General features: G+C 42.2%; 1 protein-coding gene across 3 annotated transcripts in view; it reads right to left on the bottom strand.

Moving 5' to 3' along the window:
* The window catches only part of ARHGEF37 (Rho guanine nucleotide exchange factor 37), a 75,456-nt gene extending 53,303 nt beyond the window's left edge, over nt 1-22,153 (bottom strand). For all 3 annotated transcript variants that reach the window (XM_049874048.1, XM_049874046.1, XM_049874047.1), the window contains exons 1-2: nt 21,871-22,153; nt 328-524 (exon numbers count right to left, since the gene is read on the bottom strand). In XM_049874048.1, the coding sequence (XP_049730005.1) occupies nt 328-513 (186 nt within the window). In that variant the 5' untranslated portion in view covers nt 514-524; nt 21,871-22,153. The remainder of the gene's footprint in view (nt 1-327; nt 525-21,870) is intronic.
* Nucleotides 22,154-23,975: the final 1,822 nt, after the last annotated feature.

The following is a 23,975-nucleotide window of genomic DNA, read 5'->3' as shown; positions in this document are numbered from 1 at the left end:
ATGTTATCATTCTCAGATGTTCACTCATCGACCAATAAAGATGGGACATAAAGATACTGATAATAAAAGGTAATAATAATGAAAACTAAAAAAAAAAAAAGAGATATTGGACTTACGTCAGAGCCAATTACAATGGAGTAGTCAGGAACTGAATCTCATAGTAAATCAGGGACTACCTGTACTGGGGTTTAATCCAGGTCTATCAGGCTTCACACCCACCGTGCCTTCTCCTCCATCAAGCCTAGCCCTAGAACTGCCATGAAATCTCAGAAGCCAGGACCACGCTGACCCCTGTAAAGACCTCTGTGTGTGGCACCACTCAAGTACCTGCTGGAGGCGGTTCCTGATGTCGTAGGCATAGAGCTGGAGCATGTGCAAGTAGGAGACCTCAGTGTCCACAAGCTCCTGGATGGCCAGCCTCTGATGGAGCAGCAATCTGTCCTCAGACACCCGACCTTCCCCATCTGGACTCCCTGTCCTGGAGGACGGCTCATCAGCAACTCTATCAGCCATGTCAGCAGGTTCTAGGACAGTCAAAAACATCCCAACTCATTTCCGGGAGCTCTGTTGGGGCATGTTGTCTCTAAAAAGACAATGATTCATCAAACGCCCTAAAAACATCCTTAGCTGCATACAGAGTCAAGATGAACTGTTGACGAGCGTCTGCGGGCAACAGTCGAACAATATTAAACTGTAAAAAACAGCTCAGATAACTGTTGACATTTTAAATTCATTTCCCAGAATTCAGACAATGTGCTTGCCTGGCTTTTCTGCTATTTTCCCCCAGCTCTTGGCCCAGATTTCTTTACCTGCTCAGCTGAGTGTCTCTCCCAGTGATTCCCTTCTCTCTACTCCCACAGCCACTGCCTCCATTCAGGCTGTATTACCCATCACCTGGGCTATTTCAACAGCCTCCTGGGTCATCTTTCCAAATCCAAACCCCTCTCCCTCCTGCCACGACTTGCTCTCATTGTCCTGGACATTCTTCCAGCTTAAATTTCCTGAAACAAGGCTTATGAACATGTTACTCCCTGCTGTGAGACATTTAAGAGCTCCCTGTTCCAACCTCATTTTCCCCTTCACAGACACTGTACTCCAGTGACAGTTAGAAGCTTTTCTCCATAAATGCATCCTCATTGCCTGCCTCCCTGCTTTTGCGATCTGCTGCTCCCCCTCCTGTGTCCCTATCCCTCAACATTCAGCTTCTCTAAGGCCTTTCTCCTGATCCTCCCAGACAGGTGTACTTTTCTTCTCTGAAGCTCCCACAATCCCTTCATCTCTAAATGTAAAAAGTATACAGGGTGGTGTTATGGATAGGATGACCTGAAAAACCTTCCTACTACAAAACACCTAGAAATGCTAGATCAGCTATTAACTTTAACTGCATGGCAGAGCTTGCAAGAGAGTAAAGGAAATCGCCAGGGTCCAAAAATAAAGACAGAACTGAAAGCCAGAGCAAGGAGCAGCTGAGCTGACATGGCAAAGGCCCAAAGTAGAGAGTGCAGGTGGAGAAGAGGGCATTGCCAATCTCAGCAAACCAGGGACTTGGGCATCAGTGCCCATGTAGGAACAAGAGACAGGCTCCATCATAGAACTGGGACCCACAAGGACTTCAGTGAAACGGCAGATCAGGAAAAAAATATCCACCCACCCATCCACACAGAAGGTGACATCCATCTTGCCTAGGGTCTCAGGTAAGGAAAAAAGTCTCCTCTGAAAATTCATAACACCAGGCCTGCATTCACTAGGTTTTAGGTTCAAGTTTATATTACATATAAAGTCTAAGTAGTCAAAGCTAAGAAATTAACACAAAAAGGAGTACTGAACTAATGCATGCTGGGTACCCACAGAACAAATGAAATGTCTCCAGAGGGACACATTCTTAACCTAAGTCACATGGTATTCCAACAATAACCTTCTTCTGAAGATGAGTTTAAAATCCAAAATTATAAAATACATGAAAAGAATTCCATTGTAAGTGAATATTATGGATTGAATTGTGTTCCCTAAAATATGTGTTGGAATCCTACTCCCTATACCTGCAGATGTTATCTAATCTAATGTAATGTAATCACCTCCCATAATGCAATCTAATGTAATGTAATCAATCAGCTGAGGTCATACCAGTGCTGGGTGATCTTAAACCTAATCACTTCTGAGTTACAGGAACAGCACCAAAGACTCAGAGAAGCAAGCAAACACAGGGGAAGACAGATGCCATGTTAGGATAGCCAAGGATGAAGGAAGACCTGGGATTACCAACAAAGAACATAGTCAAAACTCTGATTTGGACTTTTAGCCTTCAGAACTGTAAGGAAATAAATGTCTGTTCTTTAAAGCCACACACTTGTATTCGTTACAGCAGCACGAAGTAACTAAGACAGTGAGCATCAGTTGAAACAAAGGGCAGGATTAGGCCCCAAGAACATCACATAATCAAACCATGCTCTGTTTCTTTAAATTGATGGACTTTAAAATATTGTTTGAGATATTGTTTCAGAAATACAATTGATTTTTGAATACCGATCCCCAGCAAAATTGAGGAACTCTCACATTTTCTTACATTTAGTGTTTAATTTATATCAAAACTAAAAAATACCCAAAAACAAACCCACTGCTATCCAGTCAATTTCAACTCATAGCGACCCTATAGGACAGAGCAGAACTGCCCTATAGCGTTTCCAAGGCTATAATCCTTACAGAAGTGGGCTGCCACATCTTTCTCCAGAACAGCAGATGGGTTCAAACAGGTGACCCTTCGGTTAGCAGTCAAATGCTTAACCACCATGCCCCTGGGGCGCCATCAAAGCTATACAAACATATAATTTAAAATGATAGATAGTTCTACATCTGTTATGAAAAACACAGATAATTATACAATGTTTGTTATGAAAAACAGCCTGTCCTTTTTCCTTTTCTTCCTGCCATGGCCACTACCAGGTAATTCCTTCGGTCATTTTTAGCTGATTATTTTAGTATTTACCCCCATGTCTTTAAATAGCATGGATGTGTCGCTACTTCTTGAGTTTTCAATTTAAGCATTTTCTTTGATTTTTCACTGTAGAAGATGAGGATTTAGCTCTTTTTTATTCCACTTCCGCCACACATGTATACCCTGCCCATTATCCTATGCTATAAAGCCCTTGCTGCTCAGTCATTTTCAACTCACAGCAAACCTACAGGACAGAGTAGAACTGCCCCATAGGGTTTCCGTGGAGCATCTGGTGGATTCGAACTGCCAACCTTGTGGTTAGGAGCCGAACACTTAACCGTTGTGCCACCAGGGAACCTCAATATAGCTATATAAAAAAAAATACGTAATGCTAATTAGATCATTTACACTATTATGTCTGTGTAAATTTTATTTATAACTGAATCATGTAGAAAACTATGATTACATTTATCTTTTCTGCACAATTTTTAATGAAAATTATTATAACAGTGGCTTTGTTTTTTTTGTTTGTTGTTTTCAATGTGTTATGTATGTAATTATCCCTAATTAAATACCAGATTCTCTACCAATTGAATAAATGCTCTCTTGACATTCTGAAGTGCTTAAGCCCAGACGTGTGCCGTCTGCCTGGAGCCAGTAGTCAATCACAGGATTTTCCTTCACCTCTTCCAGGGATTCTCTTGGACCCTGTCCCATGTTAGATCTCCAGTTTCCTATATCCCGTGTCTTCCTCTTTCTTGAATTACTACTTTGTTTTGATGGAGCACATTCTCCAATAATTTCCTGACAATAGGAACATATGAGGTAAACTTCAAGGTCTACAATTTCTCCTCAACGTGGTTAAGTATAGGTTTCTTTTCTATTTGTCCTGCTTGGGACTTCTTGGATCTATGAATTCATAACTTTTATAAATTCTGGACAATTCTTAGTCTCATCTCTTCAAATATTGTCTCTCCCTTACTCTATTATTGCCTCCTCAAGCTTGTATTCGATACACGGACCTTCTTATTTCCAGAAAATCTTGGATGGCTCTTGATGGAATTATGTTGAGTGGAGGGAAAAAGCCATTCCCAGAAGGTTATATACTGTATGATTCCATTTACATAACATTCTTGAAATAACAAAATTATAGAGATGGAGAGGAAACCCTGGTTGGAATTGACTTGACGGCACTGGGTCTGGGTAGAGATAGAGAACAGATCAGTGGCTTCCAGGGGCTAGGGAATGTTATTTTTGGCCAAGGGGGGTGGGGGTGTTGTGGCTTTAAGAGGCAGCACAAGAGAGATCTTTGTGGTAAAGGGATAGTTCTCTAAATTCAGTGAGGTGGTGGTTACACAAAACTACACATGTGATAGAACAATCATACACTTTAGGCCATTGTCAGTTTTCTCGTTTTGACATTGTGCTGTATTTAAATAGGATGTAACCACTAGAGAAAATGGAGATTGACTAAGGGTGACAGTTACACAGCTTGACTAAAGTAGCTGTTATCACTAAGCTGTACACCAGGAAAAAAATGGGGAGGAGTGAGAATGGCAAATAAAGTATTTGATATAATTTTACAATTACAACAGCAACCAAAAAATAATAAATAAATAAGGCTGTGCCTGTTGATACTACTTTAGGTACAACTAAACACTTAGCTTTCTTGGTTTGAAAGTTTAAAGTTGCGGCTTCATGGGTCTACAAGTCAGTTGGTCTAAAGTTATTTTTTATAGTTTCTGTTCCACCTCTGAATTTGATGAGCAGCGCCTGGGATCTTAAAAGTTTGTGAGTGGCCACCCAAGATACAACAATTGATCTCTATTTGCCTGGAACAGCAGAGGAAGAAGGAGACTCAGGAATCGAAGGAGATGGACTATAGGTTTAATTGCCTCCATGAACTACTATCTCCTCTGCCATGAGACCAGAAGAAATGGATGGTTCCTGGCTACCGTTACTGAATGTGTTCATCAATGACCCAATAGATGGATCCTGATCAAAAGGAGGAAAATTGGAGAACAGAACTTGAAATTCATGTGGAAACCAGACTTCCTGAATCCATTGAGAATAGGGGAACCCCTCAACCTTTTGCCCAGGGATAATCTTTAAACCTTGATCTGAAAGTATCCTCTGAAGCCATCATTAAACTAAACAGTATTAAAAAAAAAAAAAAAAGTATAGGTGAGTTAAAAAAGAATGTTTGCCTTGAATATCACATGCTTATAAAGATCTATATGACCTCAAAATGACAATAGTTCAACTAAAGCATAGCTCAGAACTTCAAGGGGCAGAGCAGAGAGTCTATATTAATGGTGATGTAACAATATGGGTAGAGACAGTGAGAAATGTGACACTTGTGAAGTATATAACCAATGTCATTGAACCGCACAGGCAGGAATTGTAAATGGATGTATGTTTAGTTGTGTATATTGTCACCTAAAACAAAAGCAAAAGAAAAAGATCTAGTCACTGGAGGAACTGCATGACGAGTACACAGGCCCTTTCTGCACTATCCTTGCTACTTCCCTGGATCTATAATTATTTCAAATCAAAAAATTAAAAAACAAACAAAAAAATGTTAAATAGCTTACATGAACAACGGAACATACAGAGCCCACCTATATTTTCCACCTCTTGGGTGTATCGGTAACATACCACGGGCAGTATATGTTGCTGGCAGGCAGGGACCTGTATAACTGCTTGAAGCTGAAGAAATGAGTGTGTGTCGCCAATTACTGATTTTACAGGGTATTGTATGAGGTGGTGCTGAATCGATTTTTTTTTTAGGTAAAATATGGATCTTGAAAAATTTTGGGTGTGACCCATATGTCTCTCTGTACTCTGGGGGTACAATTAGTGAGACACATATGTCCCTCTGGACTCTGAGGGGAGGATTTTGGGGATGGGGCCAGAAAAAAAATCTGTATTACCCACCAAAAATTCAGACACACTTCAACGATTCGGCATGCACTCCATTAATGAAAAAACATTATATAAACAAAAAATAAAAAGAAAAAATTAATTCATTCATGAAAGGGTTAAGTTATTGACTATCTTTGCAACACTCCCAGAGAGATGCAGATTAAAAGCCTGGGAGAGCAGTCTGAGTCACTTGGCTCCATTTCCTGGCCTGGAACGGTAAGGAGGCTTGTCTCAGAAAACACCCTCAGGGATAATTGGCTGTAGGTAAGGTCAATCAGGCACTGCGCAACACTGGAAAAAGGATTTACACCATCCAGTCCATGCTCAGCTCTAAGAACTCTTTGATGCCATGTGGCAGGCAAATGACAACTAGAATCTGTCTAGCACATAGTTGTTGTTAAGTGCCATTGGGTCGGTTTCGACTCATAGAGACCCTATGTTCAACAGAACAAAACACTGCCCAGTCCTGCCCATCCTCACAATCCTTGGTAAGTTTGAACCCATTGTTGCAGCCACGGTGTCAATCCATCTCACTGAGGGTCTTCCTTTTTCACTGACCCTCTACTAAACCTGCTGTCCTTCTCCAGGGACTGGTCCCTCCTGATAACATGTCCAAAGTGAGAGGAAGTCTCGCCATCCTCACTTCCTAGGAGCACTCTGTCTGTACTTCTTCCAAGACAGGCTTGTTTGTTCTTCTAGCAGTCCATGGTATATTCAACATTCTTTGCCAACACCAGAATTCAAAGGCATCAATTCTTCCTCAGTCTTCCTTATTCACTGTCCAACTTTCGCATGCACATGAGGCAATTGAATATATCATGGCTTAGGTCAGGGGCACCTTAGTCCTCAAAGCGACATCTTCACCTTTTAACACTTTGTTGCTGTTGTTAGGTGCCAACAAGCCGTTTCCGGCTCGTAGAAACCCTGTATATGAAACACTGCCCAGTCCTGCGCTATTCTCACAGTCGTTGCTATAATGCTTTAAAGAGCCTTTTGGCAGCAGTTTTGCCCTACGCAATATGTCATTTGATTTCTTGACTGCTGCTTCCATGGGACTTGATTGTGGATCCAAGTAAAATTAAATCCTTGACAACTTCAATATTTTCTTCATTTATCATGATGTTGCTTATTGCTCCAGTTGTAAGAATTTTTGTTTTCTTTATGTTGAGGTGTAATCCGTACTGAAGGTGGTAGTCTTTGATCTTCATCAGTAAGTGCTTCAAGTCCTCTTTGCTTTCAGCAAGCAAGGTTATGTCATCTGTAAATAGCAGGTTGTTAATGAGTCTTCCTCCAATCCTGATGCCACGTTCTTCTTCATGTAGTCCAACTTCTCTGATTATTTGCTCAGCATACATATTGAATAAGTATGGTAAAAGGATACAAGCCTGATACACACTTTTCCTGATTTTAAACCATGCAGTATCCCCTTGTTCTGTTCGAACAGCTGCGTCTTGGCCTATGTACAGGTTCCTTATGAACACAACTAACTGTTCTTGAATTCCCATTCTTTGAAATGTTATCCATAATTTGTTATGATCCACACAGTTGAATGCCTTTGCATAGTCAATAAAACACCAGTAAACATCTTTCTGATCTTCTCAATAACAGTAAACTCTCAATAACAGTAGCTGTTGTTTTTGCTACTATTATAGTCAGACTGGGAAGGGTAGCATTACCATTGATCGGATGGGTGAAGAAATAGTCTAATGACACTTGGCTGATCTAGATGCCCCCAATCATATTTAAGTAGATGGTATTAAAAAAAAAAAAAGGTATTAGTGATAAATAATAAGAGCTGTGCACCACAGCCAGCCTGAAAATGCAGCTAACACTGAAAAAATGGAGCTGAGAGATGGAGAGAGAGACTGAGCCCTGATAACATTAGTTGTTCCAGCCATGATGGAGTCCAGTTCCCTTTGGCTTTTTTTTTTTTCATTTACAAGAGTCAATAAATTTTCACTCCCTTCCCCACCACCCCGTGGCCTAAGCCACTGAGTTGGGTTTCTGACATTTGATTAAACAGATGGTGTCAGCCCTTGGAAAAGGAAACAGGGATCACTTGGAGCCAGCACAAGTTACCTAAAGAACAGGTCATGCCAGACTATTCTCATTCCCTTACTGCATGTTGACAAATCAGCAGATCAAAGGAATGCTGTAGTCTAGTGGCCTAGCCAGCTGATGGAAGTCTACAGTGACATAAGGAATAAGATGGGGCAATGGAGGCTCAAGGTTGGGGGGGGTAGTATCTTAGTCTGGGTTCTCTAGAGTAGCAAAACCAGTGGAGTGTGAATATATATATATATATACATACATACACACACACACAGACAGAGAGAGAGATTGATTTACTTCAAGGAGATGGCCAGCAAGTTCCAAATCCATATTATTAGGCTACAGGCTAGAGATTACTGCTGGCTCACAGGATTGAGGAGGCTAGCGAATCCAAATCTGCAGATCAAGTGGCAGGCTGAAGACTTCTGTAGGCTTAGGTCCCAGGAACCAGGAAGTCAGGCAATGAGAAGAGTGTAAGGTAGAGAGAACTAGCTTTGCCAGAACATCCATTTATATACTGGAAGCAGGTCATATCCCCCAAGGACACTTCCCTTTCAACTGACTGGCTGATGACATCAGATCACATGATGGAAGCCAATTATATTACATTACGAAAAAGCAACCAGTCCAGTGTCTGCCAAGCTACTGAGAATCAAAGCATAGCCAAGTTGACATATAACATTAATCATCACAGGGGGTTGGGAGAGGCAGTGATCGGACAGTAATATGGACTAAAAACTGTCAAAATCACCAACTTGGAAGAGTGTTGATCAGTGTCAACCTCTCAGCTATACCCTCTTTCATTAATGATGTCTATTAATTCTTTTGAAGCCCCGTTGACTCAGTGGTTAAGAGCTGGGCTACTAATTCTTTTGGTGCTTTCCATCTCTAAGGCAACTGAGTCTGATCTACCACCAGCTTTCTACTGGACTACTGCAGCAACCTCCTTCCTAACTGTGTGCACAGGAGCCAAAGTGGAGCAGTCTTTTCTAAAAATGTTTTATTTATCAGGAGCTCTGGTGCCACAGTGGTTAAGACCTTGGCTGCTAACCAAAAGGTCTATAGCTAGAATTCACCAGCCACTCCTTGGAAACTCTATAGGGCAGTTAAAATTTACACAACATAAAATTCACCATTTTAAAGCATACAATTCAGTGACATTTAGCATATTCATAATGTTGTGCAACCATCACATCTACCTAGTTCCAAGACATTTCATCACCCCAGAAGGAAACCCTGTACACCTATGAAGCAATAGGTGCGCTTTTTGTGTGTGTGCGTGGTGAAGTAGATACAACAAAACATTCATCATTTCAACCATTTTTACGCACACAATTGAGTGACATTAGCTACATTCAGCATGTTGTAGAACCATCATCATCATCCTTTTCCATTTTTTTTAAATCACACTTAACAGAAACTTAACCAAAATCAAACCCGTTGTTGTCTGATTCCAACTCATAGCAACCCTATAGGACAGAGTAGAGCTGCCAAGGCTGGAAATCTTTATGGAAGCAGACTACCACATTCTTCTCACGTGGAGTAGCTGCCGGGTTCAAACCGCCAAACTTTTGGTTAGTAACAAAGAGCTTTAACCACTGCACCACGAGGGCTCCTTAACTGAAACTCAGTACCCCTTAAAAAATATCCTCATAGCCCCCTTCCACCTGTCCCTGTTATTGTTGCTAGCTGCCGTCAAGACAGTTTCAACTCATAGCAACCTTATGTACAACAGAATGAAATACTGCTCTATCTGGCACCATCCTCACAATCCTTGCTCACAATCCTTGCTCACAATCCTTGCCATGTTTGAGCCCATAGTTGCAGCCACTGTGTCAATCCATCTCATCAAAGGTCTTCCTCTTTTTCGCTGACCTTCTACTTTACCAACCATGGTATCCTTCTCCAGGGACTGATCCCTCCTGATAACATGTCCAAAGTATATAAGATGAAGTCTTGTCATCCTCTCTTCTGAGGAGCATTCTGGCTGTACTTCTTCCAAGAGAGGATTGTTTGTTCTTCTGACAGTCCATAGTATATTCAATATTCTTTGCCAACACCAGAATTCAAAGGCATCAATTCTTCTTTGGTCTTCCTTATCCATTGTCCAGCTTTTTACATGCATATATGAGGTGACTAAAAATACCATGGCTTGGGTCAGGCGCACTTTAATCCTCAAAGTGACATCTTTGCTTTTTAATACTTTGTAGTTCTCTGGCAGTAGATCTGCCCAATGCAATACTTTGTTTGATTTCTGGACCACTCCTTCCATGGGCATTGACTGTGGATCCAAGTAAAATTAAATCCTTGACAACTTCAATATTTTCTTCATTTATCATGATGTTGCTTATTGGTCCACTTGTGAGGATTTTTGTTTTCTTTATGTTGAGGTGTAATCCATACTGAAGGTGGTAGTCTTTGATCTTTATCAATAAGTGCTTCAAGTCTTCTTCACTTTCAGCAAGTGAGGTTTTGTCATCTACATGTGGCAGGCTGTTAATGAGTCTTCCTCCAATTCTGATGCCGTGTTCTTCTTCATCTAGTCCAGCTTCTCTGATTATTTGCTCAGCATACAGATTGAATAAGTCTGGTGAAAGGATACAGCCCTGATGCATACCTTTTTTTATTTTAAACCATGCAGTAGCCCCTTGTTCTGTTTGAACAACTGCCTCTTAGGCTATGCACAGGGTCCTCATGACCACAATTAAATGTCCTGGAATTCCCATTCTTGGCAATGTTATCCATAATTTGTTATGATCCACACAGTTGAATGCCTTTGCATAGTCAATAAAACACTGGTAAACATCTTTCTGGTATTCTCTACTTTCAGCCAAGATTCATCTGAAATCAGCAATGATATCCCTTGTTCTATGTCCTCTTCTGAATCCAGCTTGAATTTCTGACAGTTTCCTGTGGATGTACTGCTGCAACCATTTTTGAATGATCTTCAGCAAAATTTTGCTTGTGTGTGATATTAATGATATTTTTCAATAATTTCTGCAGTCTTTTGGATCACTTTTCTTTGGAATTGGGACAAATATGGATCTTTTTCAGTTGGTTGACCAGGTAGCTGTCTTCCAAATTTCTTGGTGTAGACAAGCAAGTGTTCCAATGTTGCATCCTTTTGTTGAAACATCTTAATGAGTATTCCGTCAATTCCTGGAGCCTTGTTTTTTGCCAATGCCTTCAGTGCAGTTTGGACTTCTTCCTTCAATACCATTGGTTCTTGATCATATGCTACCTCCTGAAAGGTTGAACACCAACCAATTCTTTTTGGTACAGTGACTGTGTATTCCTTTCATCTTCTTTTGATGCTTCCAATGTCGTTCAGTATTTCGTCCATGGAATCCTTCAATATTGCAACTGGAAGCTTGAATTTTTTTTTCATTCCACAAATATTTATTGAGCAACTACTATGTGTCCAGCACTATTTCAAACACTGCGAAGACAACGGCAAACAAAACAGGGATAGCTGTCTTTATGGAGCTTACACTCTAGTAGTTAGAAACCAAAAACAAATAGTAAATTCAATGGTGGAAGGTGCTAGAGAGAAAATTAAAGAAGAGGGTAAGGAATATTGGGTATTGTAATTTTAGATAGAGTGCTGTCTTAGGCTGGGTTCTCTAGAGATGCAAAACCAGTAAAGTGTATAAATATAGAGAGAGAGATTTATATCAAGGAAATGGCTCATGCAGTTGTAGAAGCTGGAACAACCCAAGTCCGTGGGTCAGGATAGAAGCTTCTCCTGATGCACATAGCCACAGGGGCTGGCGAACCCAAGATCGCTAGGTTGGAGAGCAGGGCTCTTGTTCACAGGCTCTGAAGATCCACAAATCCCAAAGATCGGCAGACAGGACCGCAGGTAAGCTGCTAGCTCAAGTGCCAAGAACTGGAGATCAGATGAACAGGAGCCAGCTGCAGAATCCAGAAGGAGCAATAGCCCCCAAACCTTGTCAGAATATCCACTTATATTCAATGCAGGCCACACTGCTGAGGAAACTCCCTTTCCACTGATTGGCTTACTCACAGCAGATCCCATCATGGAGGTGATCACATAACATCAAATCTCATCATAAAAGTGATCACAGCATTATACGACTATCAAATCACTGAGAATCATAGCACAGCCAAGCTGACATACAACCGTAACCATTACAGGTACCCATTCACAAATTCATTTATTCATTCATTCAATAACAATTTGTTGAGTGCACACAAACATTTGCCAGATAGCTTACTTTTTTATTGGTACGATAAATAATATTTCTGTAAATATCATCCTACTTAGAACTTTTGTCTCATTACTAAATATTTTCATGGAATGAATTCCTAGAAGTGGAACTATGTGGACAGAGGCAGAAATGTAGTACCATAGCCAAATTCATTTCCAGAAAGGCTGTAACAATTGATACTGACACTAACATATGAGTGTCTGTTTCAATGTATCTTCACCAGCAATGAGGCTTCTGCTTAATTAAAACTTCTGTCATTTGGGTAGGAGAAAAAAATATATCAAATCAGTATTAGTTTCCTATGGCTGCAGAACAAATCACCACAAATTCAGCAGCTTAAAACAACACACACTTATATCTCACAGTTTTCACGGGCCAAGAATCCTTGCATGACTAACCTGCATCCTCTATTATCTAGGTGTCAACTGGGCTGCATTCCTATCTAGAGTCTTATTATTATTGTGCTTTAAGTGAGAGTTTACAGTTCAGCTAATTTCTCATACAAAAATTTATGCACACATTGTTATGTGACCCTAGTTGCTCTCGCAATAATGTGACAGCACACTCCTCCTTTCCACCCCGGATTTCCCATGTCCATTCAACCAGCTCCTGTCCCTTTCTGCCTTCTCATCTTGCCTCTGGACAGGAGCTGCCCACTGAATCTCATGTATCTACTTGAGCTAAGAAGCACCCTTTTCACAAGTATCATTTTATGTCTTATAGTCCAATCTATTCTTTGTCTGAAGAATTAGCTTTGGGAATGGTTTCAGTTCTGGGCTAACAGAGAGTCCGGGGGCCATGTCTTCTGGGGTCCCTCCAGTCTCAGTCAGACCATTAAGTCTTGTCTTTTTAGTAGAATTTGAGTTCTGCACCCCACTTTTTTCCTGCTCTGTCAGGGACTCTCCGATGTGTTCCCTGTCAGGGCAGTCATTGGTGGTAGCTGGGTACCATCTAGTTCTTCTGGTGTCAGGCTGATGGAGTCTCTGGTTTATGTGGCCCTTCCTGTCTCTTGGGCTAATATTTTCCTTGTGTCCTTGGTGTTCTTCATTCTCCTTTGCTCCAGGCAGGTTGGGATCAATTGATGCATCTTAGATGGCTGCTTGCTAGCTGGGCTTGAATTTTTCTTCAGTTCTTTTAGCTTGAGAAATGCCGAGCATGTTCTGCCCTTTTGGTTTTCTAACTCCAAGTCTTTGCACATTTCATTATAATACTTTACTTTGACTTCTTGAGCTGCCCTTTGAAACATTTTGTGCAGCTCTTTTACTTCATCATTTCTTCTACTCACTGTAGCTACTCTACATTCAAGAGCAAGTTTCAGAGTTTCTTCTGACATCCAATTGTTTTTTTGTTTTTCTTTTCTGTCTTTTAAATGACCTTTTACTTTCTTCATACATGATGTCCTCCCACAATTCATCTGGTCTTTGGTCATTAGTGTTCAACACCTCAAATTGATTCTTGAGACGCTGTCTAAATTCAGGTAGGATATGCTGAAGGTGGTACTTTGGCCCTCGTGGTCTTGTTCTAATTTTCTTCAGCTTCAACTTGAACTTGCATATGACCAATTGATGATCTGTTCCGCAGTCAGGCTCTGGCTTTGTTCTAACTGATAATATTGCATTTCCCCATGTCTTAGTTATCCAGTGCTGCTATAACAGAAATATCACAAGTGGATGCTTTTAACAAAGAGAAATTTATTTTCTCACAGTCCAGTAGACTAGAAGTCCTAATTCAGGGCGTCAGCTCCAGGGAAAGGCTTTCTCTCTGTCTGTTGGCTCTGGAGGAAGGTCCTTTTCATCAATCTTTGTCTGGGCTAGGAGCTTCTCCACACAGGAACTGCGGGTCCAAAGAACACGCTCTGCTTCCAGCACTGCCTTCTTGGTGGTATGAGGTACCCAACTCACTGCTTGCCTCCCTTGCCTTTTATCTCTCATAAGATAAAAGGTGGTGCAGGCCACACCACTGGGAAACTCCCTTTACACTGGATTAGAGATGTGACCTGAGCAAGGGTGTTACATTCCACCCCAATCCTTTTTAACCACAAGCAGAGATTATGATTTAAAACACATAGAAAAATCACAAAATGGAGGACAACCACACAATACTGGGAATCATGGCCTAATCAAGTTGACACATATTTTGGGGGGACACAATTCAATCCATGACACTCTATCATGTAGCTAATTTGATTTCTGTGTATTCCACTTGGCAAGGTACACATGTATAGTCACTGTTTATGTTGTTGAAAAGAGGTATTTCCGCTGAATATATCATTGGTCTTGCAAAATTCTATCATGCAATCTGTGGCATCATTTCTATCATCAAGGCCATATTTTCTAGTTACTGATCCTTCTTCTTTGTTTCCAACTTTCACATTCTAATCTCCAGTACTTATCAAGGTACTTCTTTAATTAACAGTAAACTTTGGTCTATGTGCCTTAGCTATCTGGTGCCCCTGTAACACAAATATCACATGTGGTGGTTTTAAAGAAGAGAAACTTATTTTTCACAGTTCTGAAGGCTAGAAGCCCAAATCAGGGTCTGGGCTGTGTCAGTTCCTTCCTTCCTAGCCTGGGTTTCCCTTGGTTTTATCTATCTTCCCCAGTATGTGCTTGTTTCTGTACCTAATCTGGTCTTTTATAATTCAGAAGTGATTAGGTATAGGACACACCCTATACTGATATGGTTCCATTAACATCAAAAAAGGAAACTTTGTTCTCAAATGGGATCACACCCACAAATACAGAGATTAAGATTCCAGCATATGCATCAATTGGTCTCAAGCCACCTGGATCAAAGGATAATGAAGAACACCAAGGACACAAGGTAATTATGAGCCCAAGAGACAGAAAGGGCCACATAAACCAGAGACTACATCAGCCTGAGACCAGAAGAACTAGATGGTGCCTGGCTACAACCAATGACTGCCCTAACAGGGAACACAACAGAGAACCCCTGAGGGAGCAGGAGAGCAGTGGGATGCAGACACCAAATTCTTGTAAAAAGACCAGACTTAATGGTCTGATTGAGACTAGAAGGACCCCCGTGGTCTTGGCCCTCAGACCTTCTGTTAGCCCAAGACAGGAACCATTCCCAAAGCCAACTCTTCAGGCAGGGATTGGACTAGACAAGGGGTTGGAGAGGGATGCTGGTGAGGAGTGAGCTTCTTGGATCAGGTGGACACTTGAAACTATGTTGGCATCTCCTGGCTAGAGGGTAAATGAGAGGGTAGAGGGGGTTAGAAGCTAGTGGAATGGACATGAATAGAGAGAGCGGAGGAAAGGAGCAGGCTGTCTCATTAGGGGGAGAGCAACTGGGAGTATGTAGCAAGGTGTATATAAGCTTTTGTGTGAGAGACTGACTTGATTTGTAAACTTCCAATTAAAGCACAATAAAAATAAAATAAAAGATTCCAGCATATATTTTGGGGGGACATAATTCAATCCATAAAACTATGCATTTGCCTATTCTGGATATTTCATATAAGTGGGATTATACAATACTTGTCCTTTTGTGTCTGGTTTATTTCATTAAAGAAGCCCTGGTGGCACAGTGGTTAAGTACTCAGCTGCTAACTGAAAAGTCAGCAGTTCAAACTCACCAGTCACTCAGTGGAAGAAAAATGCAGCATTCTGCTTCTGCAGAGATTACAGCCTTGAAAATTATATGGGGCAGTTCTAATCTGACCTATAGGGTTGCTATGAGTTGGAATCGTCTGGATGGCAATGGGTTTATTTCATTCAGTATAATGTTTTCAAGATTCTTCAATGTTATAGCATGTATTCTCTTTACGGCTGAATAATATTCCATTGTATGTGTAGACCAACCACATTTCATTCATCTGTTGATGGACACTTGGGTTGTTCCCATGTTTGGCTATTGTGAATAATGCTGCAATGAACACTGGTGTACAAGTATCTGTTTGAGTCTCTGCTTTCAGCTCTTTTGGGTATATAATTAGGAGTGGAATTGCTGGATCAGATGGTAATTCTATGTTTAACTTTTTGAGGAACTGTCATACTGTTTTTCACAGCAGGAGCGCCATTTTACAATCCCAGCAGCAATGGGTAAGGGTTCCAATTTCTCACATCCTCGCAAACAATTGTTGTTTTCCATTTTTCTGATAATAGCCATCCTAGTGGGGGTAAAGTAGTATTCATCATGTGGTCTTTTAAAAACACAAAAGTGATCATTTTACTTCTCTGCTTACAACTCAGACAAGTCTTCCCTGACCCTCATTCCCTTTCCAAAGAGTCTCTTCTCTCTCCATCCATAATTATTTTGCTTTTCAATTTATTTTATTATTTACTGGTTCCGTTAATAGAGTGTAAGCTCCATGAAGGCAAGGATCATGTCTTTTTTATTCATCAATGTATTACTAGCGTCTACTTTAGATCTGGCACATAGTAGATGCTCAGTTCATTAAATTAGTAAGTGAATGATGTGGATGAACACTGACAGAATAAAGATCAAATTGCCAATGACATTGTAAATGGAGTAGACTAATGTGATCATATACAACTCTTGGGTTTTTCTTGAAAGCCACCAAAAAGTTTTAGGTGGGGTAAGGCATAGCTACTCCCTGAAAACCTCAGCTTCAGGTTATAATGAAAGCAAGTCTCTGACCAAATTCTGTGTCACACAGTCATTTCTTAAACTTGGTAGCAAATAGGCACAACACAATCCATACAAGTGGTTCTGTAAGCCCGATGAAGTCCCAGCTCTCTGTCCTTGTAGGGGTTCTAAATACAGTAGGCATGAAAGTCACACTTGAGGCAGACGTGACAATATTCCAGAAGCAGCACCTTGTACCCTTATAGATGGCACCAGGCAACCAGAATGCTTAGAACTAATGGCTGCTCTACAAGACTATGCCTAAGGTATAAGCTATAGCGCTTGCTAGATTCTCATGCTCTGTTCATGCAAGGATTATCTTTAAACTATTTTTGTTCATCTAGGAGCCCTGGTGGTGCAACAGTTAAGCGCTCAGGGCTAACTGAAAGGCTGGCAGTTCAAAACCACCAGTGGTACTATGGGAGAAAATTATGGCAGTCTGCTTCCGTGAAGATTACAGCCTTGGAAACCCTATGGGGCAGTTCTACCCTGTGACAGTGTACTCCTTTCATCTTCTTTTGATGCTTCCAGTGTCATTCAAGATTTTGCCCATAGAATCCTTCGATATTGCAACTGGAGGCTTGAATTTTTTTTTCATTCAACAAATATTTATTGAGCAACTACTATGTGCCAGGCACTGTTTTAAACACTGGGAAGACAACAGCAAACAAAACAGGGATAGCTGCCTTTGAGGAGCTTATATTCTAGTAGTGAGAGACCAAAAACAAATGGTAAGTTCAATGGTGAGAGGTGCTAGGGAGAAAATTAAAGAAGAGGGTAAGGAATATTGGGTATTGTAATTTTAGATGGAGTGCTGCCTTAGGCTGGATTCTCTAGAGATGCAAACCAGTAAAGTGTATAAATATTTATAGAGATTTATACCAAGGAAATGGCTCACGCGGCTATATAAGCTGGAACATCCCGAGTCTGTGGGGTAAAGAATTTAACTGTATCAAAGAATTGGTCTTTGTCCTTGGTCCCTGAGAGACAACCTCTAAAAACCTTAGAATTTCCCCAGTAATGGAAATGTCTTTGATGAGGCTTCCAAACCACACCCCAGAGTTTATGCTAATGAGCTGCCTCTTGAGTAGGGGCTGGCCGGGCCAGAAAGACCTCCAAGTAATGTCTGCTTATCACAGGTGTGAGTGTGGGGGGGAGAGCATGATTCAATCAATCATGCCTACTTAATATGACTCCAATAAAGGCTCTGGACACAGAAGCTCCATGGGCTTCCTTATTGGCGAAAGACACTGAAGCTCACGGGAGGGTAGTACATCCCCTTCTGGGACATGGAAGCTCCATGTTGGGAATACTCGCAGACCGCACCCTATGTATCTCTTCAATTGTATCCTTTTTGTTATAATAAAACTGCAGTTGTAAGTATAGCACATTCAAGCAAATTAACAAACCCAAAGGTGTCTCAAGAAAAGACAACTTTCAGTGCAGTCAGCAGGACAGTGGCATAATATGCTGAGCATGCTATCTATTTTTAATCCGGATTTCTAGACTAACAGCTATGTTTTTGAGAAAACGTGTTTTTCTTTGGTGGTCAAAACCAGGATATGAAACCATATGCCCCGAGAGGTCTTAACCAAGTGAACATCTGCACCCTCATAATAAACATACTTGGGGTGCTGTTGCCAATAAGATATTTTTCCTAAGACAGACACAGAAAATACGTGTAAGCATCTTGTGACCATGATCTAAACATCCTGTGAAACTCTCTGTAATTACTAACTCTACTATTAATAATCAGTAACCAATCTGAATGTGTGATTGCAATAGTCATTGATTTTCCTGTAATTGCCCTCCCTAGAGTTTCATTCCCCTTTTTACTGCATAAGAATATTTGTATAACGAAACTGCCCCAGGACTACCTGGCTCCATTTTCAATGGGATATGTATGTAGCTCCCCAACTGCAATTGTTTTAAATCCTTAATAAACCTCTGTTTTAACCTGAAACAGCTGTCAAGTTTTTCTCTACAACAAAGGGATTGTGGGAGTCAGCAGGTCATAAGGGGGTGGATCTGAGCACAGCTAGTATCCTGAAGGAGTAGTGGGAAACCCCCAAATTTGTAGTCAGCAGGTCAGAAGTGAGGTGAGAGCTGGGGGCTCCCAAGCTTGCAACTGGCACCTGAGGTCTTGGGCAGATTTGGCAGTCTAGAGGACTGTGCCATTTAATCTGTGTGGTCTGACCTAGCTCCAGGCGGTTAAGGTCAGAGGAAGAAGTGCTGCTGTGCAGCTGGTATCAGAAGTAGAACAGAGAGGAACAGACTTGATAATAGGTTAATATTGGATTTGATTGTCCCTTACAGTTTGGTGTCAGGAAGGTGGAAATAGATTTGGTTTTTCACCAATTACAAAAGAGGCTCTTTCTCAGAAATGTATAAAGAAAGACTTAACAGGCTCCAGCCACACAACCCTCACCCAACACACATGCAGAGTTTATGGTGCTGCTGTGGTGTCAGTGGTTCGAATCCACTAGCTGCTGTGTGGGTGAAAGATGGGGCAGTTTGCTTCTGTAAAGATTACAGCCTTGGAAACCTTATAGGAGAGTTCTACTCTGCCCTATAGGGTCACTATGAGTCTGAATGACTTGATGCCAATGGGTTTGTTTAGGTTTTACGGTGCATAAAAATGACCAGGAGCACTTACTAAGCATGCAAATTCTTGGCCCCACTCTTAAAGATTCTGATTCAGTAGCGCAGGGATGGGGCATGTTAGCAAACCCCTAGGTGATTCTGGTGCAAGCAGTCTGTAGATCATTCCTTGAGAAATGCTGCTCTTAACTTTGCCCTATTGAGGAATGGTTGAAAGAATGAAGGCTGTAGGTCTGAGGGAAAAACATGGAAGGAATGTACTGGCTGCCTTCAAAAAGGAAAGAGGCTTTGCCTGAGGACAGCAAGTCTACTTGTTCTATGGTGTTGTGCAGAAGCTCCCAAAGTTTGGAATTATAAGGTCAAATTAGGAAAAGGCTCTCTAACAGAACTATTGTAAAACAAAATTTGGCCACAGAGCCAGGAAGGAAAGGCACTTGCCAAAGTCATCATGCCTGCAGACAGGACTTTTCTGGGTTGAGAACTAGCTGGTTGGGGGTAAGGTGGAGAGATGGCAAGAGACATCCCAGACACACACACATACTTGCTCACCTGGATGGAAAACGTCCCTTTATACATACAGAGAAGGAATGTAACCCACTAGACAGGCGGTGTCTTAACCTAAATTAAATAGCAGCTATTTGCTCCAAGCCATATGTCCCTGGCTCTATTTACGAGGTCCAAAAAGGTAGAGAAAGGAGACAATATAGTACTTTTTAAGAGCGGTTCTTTTTATATATATAAATAGGTCTGCTCTTTGCTCTGTCCTGACAATTTTGGATCCATAGATTTAAAGTCCTTAAGCCTGTCAATAAACAATAGGCTCTGAACAGTCAAGACTGACAAATGCTATTTTGCTTCAGTTACAACACCCAAAGACACACATCCTACCCTCATTAGCTAAATAAAAAGCCATTGATTTGATCTAGAGCGGAATCAAATGAGGCCCTGTTTACCACAGCAATCGCTGATCCAAGGGGGATGTGAGCCAACCACAGCAACCCCCCCTACCCCGGCAGAAGCTCAGTTGAGCCGCCATTGCTAGGCAAGACTGGGTGTTACCCAGGTCCGGATCTACGTCCTCCTCTTTCCCTCTCATTTCAAAACAAACTTTAGAGGTACTGGCTCCATTTGAAAATGGCAAGTGAGGCCCAATAGACACTCCTTGTTAGAATGCCTGGTAGTCTGCTAGCTTCCACTTTCAGCAGTTGACCTGGGGTCAAATACTGAGTGTGATGTTACTGCACCGTATTTAGGTTACTATCACCAAGGTATGTACTGTTGTTTGTAAGTCATAATAGAGTTGACTTTATATTTACATGGCTATAATTTTTTTTTTTTTTTGGACTGGTCATCACCCTTTCCAAATTGGCACAGCTGTGATTCACTGGGTTCGATTCATCAACACTTTTATTGAGTGTCTAACTATGTGCAAGGCACTGGGCTTTATGAAGATTCTTATTTAACTCGGACAATAACCTGAAGGTCAAAGCAGACAATTTCAGCTCCATTTTATAAATAAGAACTGGACCTTGGAGAGGTTAAATGACTAAGATTGCCCAGCTAGGTAGGACACCGTCTGGACTCTCAGCAGGTACTTCTTCATCAGCTACCCAGAAACCCAGTGCCGTGGAGTCGATTCCGACTCATGGCGACCCTATGCTACCTCCCATTAAAGAGGCAAATAAAGCGCTCTAACCCACCCAGCCTGAGCCCCAGCATCCAGTCATCCCTTACAGCAGGAATTCTTCTTTCTAATCTGAAATCGACTCGACGGCACTAGGTTTTTTGGTAGGTAATACTGGGTAATCTGAAATTGCACAAGGTTTTGTATGAACCACTCTGTGAGGACTGGACCCAGGTTGCTAAGGGGTCAGTGACCCCTAGAAGGTTAGGAACCAGGGTCTGGCAGCCAGGCTGTCAGTTTCTCCATTCCCCTTTAAGTTTCGGGGCTCACAGTACAGGGAGTACTGTAGAGAGAGCCTGCTGTTCTGGCTTTTCTAGTCCCAGGTTTGGCACTAATTTTCTGAGGATGCTTAGCAGAGTCACCTCACCTTATGAACCGCAGATTTCTGTCCTCTTTTCCCCTAACCTTGGCCATCTATTCATAATTATGTTTTCCTTGGCAAGGATTCTTCACCATTGTTTGGAATTTTCCATTGTTTTACTGTATTTATTTTTATTAAAAGTCACCCCAAATCCCATCTGAAAGCAAGCATGAATACAGAGAATAATCATTTCTTCTAGGTCAGCTAACCTCCTTGGGCCTCAGTTTCCCACCTGTAAAACGACTCGGTTGAGTCATATGGATCAGGTTGTTTGCATTCCAGTAAGGCTCAAAACACAAAGCTAACTAACTACCAAGCAGCCTGGAACCCGAGAGTTGTCCCTGGCCTCGCTCGCGGTATCCTGCCTTCCTCTCCCCCACCTGCCTGTTCTGATCCGACCAGCAGCTGTTTCCTGCACCCCTCCCTGGCCTCTCCAGCTTGGGCCGGGCCCCAGTCAGCCCTGCTGACTCACCGCGTGCGCTAAGTGCCGGCGCTCACGCACGAAATCGGCCGCCCGGGTGACAGCGCAGCCAGAACAGGAGGGGCGTCCGGCCCCTAGCTCCCGGGACCCGCGCGCGCGCCGGGGGCCTCCGCACTGCTCCTGGCGGCAGTGCCCACCGAGGGCGCGAACGCGGCTCTGCCCACGCCACTGCGTGCGTGCGCCGGGAGGGGGCGACCCGGCTTCGTGCCTTTGTTAATTGTCTTTCTAGAACCGGGCTGTTTTCCCGGCCAGAGCTGGGCGGCTGCAGCAAGAACCGTGCCCTGGCCGGCTGCCAGCTCAAAGCTTTGCAGGCGGGGTTTTAGCGCCACGCCCCGGGGCACACCCACCCACACCTTTTCTTTAAGTCAGCTCTCCAGACACCCCGAAAACAGGAGCCAGCACTTAGGCCACCCAGGGGGAATGTTGTCCCCTGTATCACTGTAAATCTGTTCTTCTCACTGAATCACCAAACTTTCGGCCTGAGCTTTGATTTAATTATAGGTGTCGGCAGCCCCAGCCTCCTTGGTTCTTGTCTCCACTCCCCTGGGGGCTCCCTGATCGACCTAAGACAAATCTGCCTGTGTCCCTGTCCCCCACTCTTCTTTTCTATGACGTGAAAGTGTTCATCCCTACTCTCGCTCAGCTGTAGACAAGACACTGTTCTAAGCACCGGGATTCAACAGTCAACCCACAAATGCCCAGACCTCTCTTGCCACTATTGCCCTAGACCTTACACACATAATTTTAAGTGTGATAATTACTACGAAAAGTACAAGAACTTTCACATCAGGGCAACTAAGCGTTGTTTGTAGGGATAGGAATAGACTAGGTTAACTCTAAGTCTCCCCCTTCCCCTTACATTTATTCTTATTCTCATTATTGTTGCTATTATAGGGTGCAGTTGAGTCAATTTCCCACTCACAGTGATCCCATGTGACAAAGTAGAACTGGCCCATGGGGTTTTCTGGGCTGGAATCTTTACCAGAGCAGATCACCAAGTCTTTCTTGTGCAGAGGTGAGGGTAGGTCCCAACTGTCAACCTTTCTGTTAGCAGCCAAGGGCTTAACCGTTGCACCATCAGGGCTCCTTATTCTCATTATTAGGCCTTATTAGTAGTAGCAGTATTAATGGAGTCCCTGAGTAAAACAGTTAACATGCTTGGCTGCTAACCCAAAAGGCTGGAGGTTTAAATCCACTTAGTGGGGCCACCTAAGAAAGACCTGGCCATCTACTCCTGAAAAATCAGCCATTTAAAAATCCTGTGGAGCACAGTTCTACTCTAACACGCTTGGGGTCACCACGCATCAGAATCGACTCCACAGCAGCTAAAGCAATGGTAGTATTGCTTACTACATGCTAGGTACTATACTAAATAAGCATTGCACTTATATTGTCTCATCCACAACTTCTCTAAGACATAGGTATGATTATTATTTTAGAGCCAGAAACTGAGGCTAGAGAGATGGAGTAACTTGCCGTGGTCATTCAGCTACTACTGGACAAAACCAATATTCAAATTGCGGCTGTCTGAGGCCTCAGGGTGCTTAATCACTACTCTATACCTATAAAAATGTGGGAACCAGAATGGTGTCATGTATTGAATGAAACAGATGAGAACAATTGAAGGGGGAGGGCGGAGATAAGGTTAGCCTGTAGAAGAGAAAAGCAAGGAAAAGTTGAGAGCTTTCTTAAAGAGCTGTCCTATGGGAAAGCAGGTGAAGACCAAGCCGGCATGAGCTCAGAGGTCACTGGGATGGACGAGGGAAAGCTGTAGGGAGACACATTACAATTCAAGGTAAGGATGAACTTTTTCAACAATCAGAGCATTTCAAAAATGACATAGGTTGCCTGAAGAGTGAGTATCCTGTCACTAAAAGTGGGCCTATTAGGACAAAGCCTTTTGGGGGATGCTTCAAAGAGTCATGCAAATGTTAAAGACTGAGTTAGGTTATCTCTAAGATGCCTAGCAACTCTGAGATTTTTATCTGCTCTAACACTGATAGCATGGTAAAGTCACCAAGCGTGTGAAGAGCTGACCCAAAACCCAAGCCTGACTCCTAGATCTGTGGCCGATTTGTTTTTGTGGGGAGCATCTC

This window comes from Elephas maximus, chromosome 2 (assembly GCF_024166365.1).
Source record: "Elephas maximus indicus isolate mEleMax1 chromosome 2, mEleMax1 primary haplotype, whole genome shotgun sequence".
Lineage (NCBI taxonomy): Eukaryota > Metazoa > Chordata > Mammalia > Proboscidea > Elephantidae > Elephas > Elephas maximus.
Note: the sequence above shows the minus strand (reverse complement) of the source record. Positions and strands in the feature narration are given on the sequence as shown.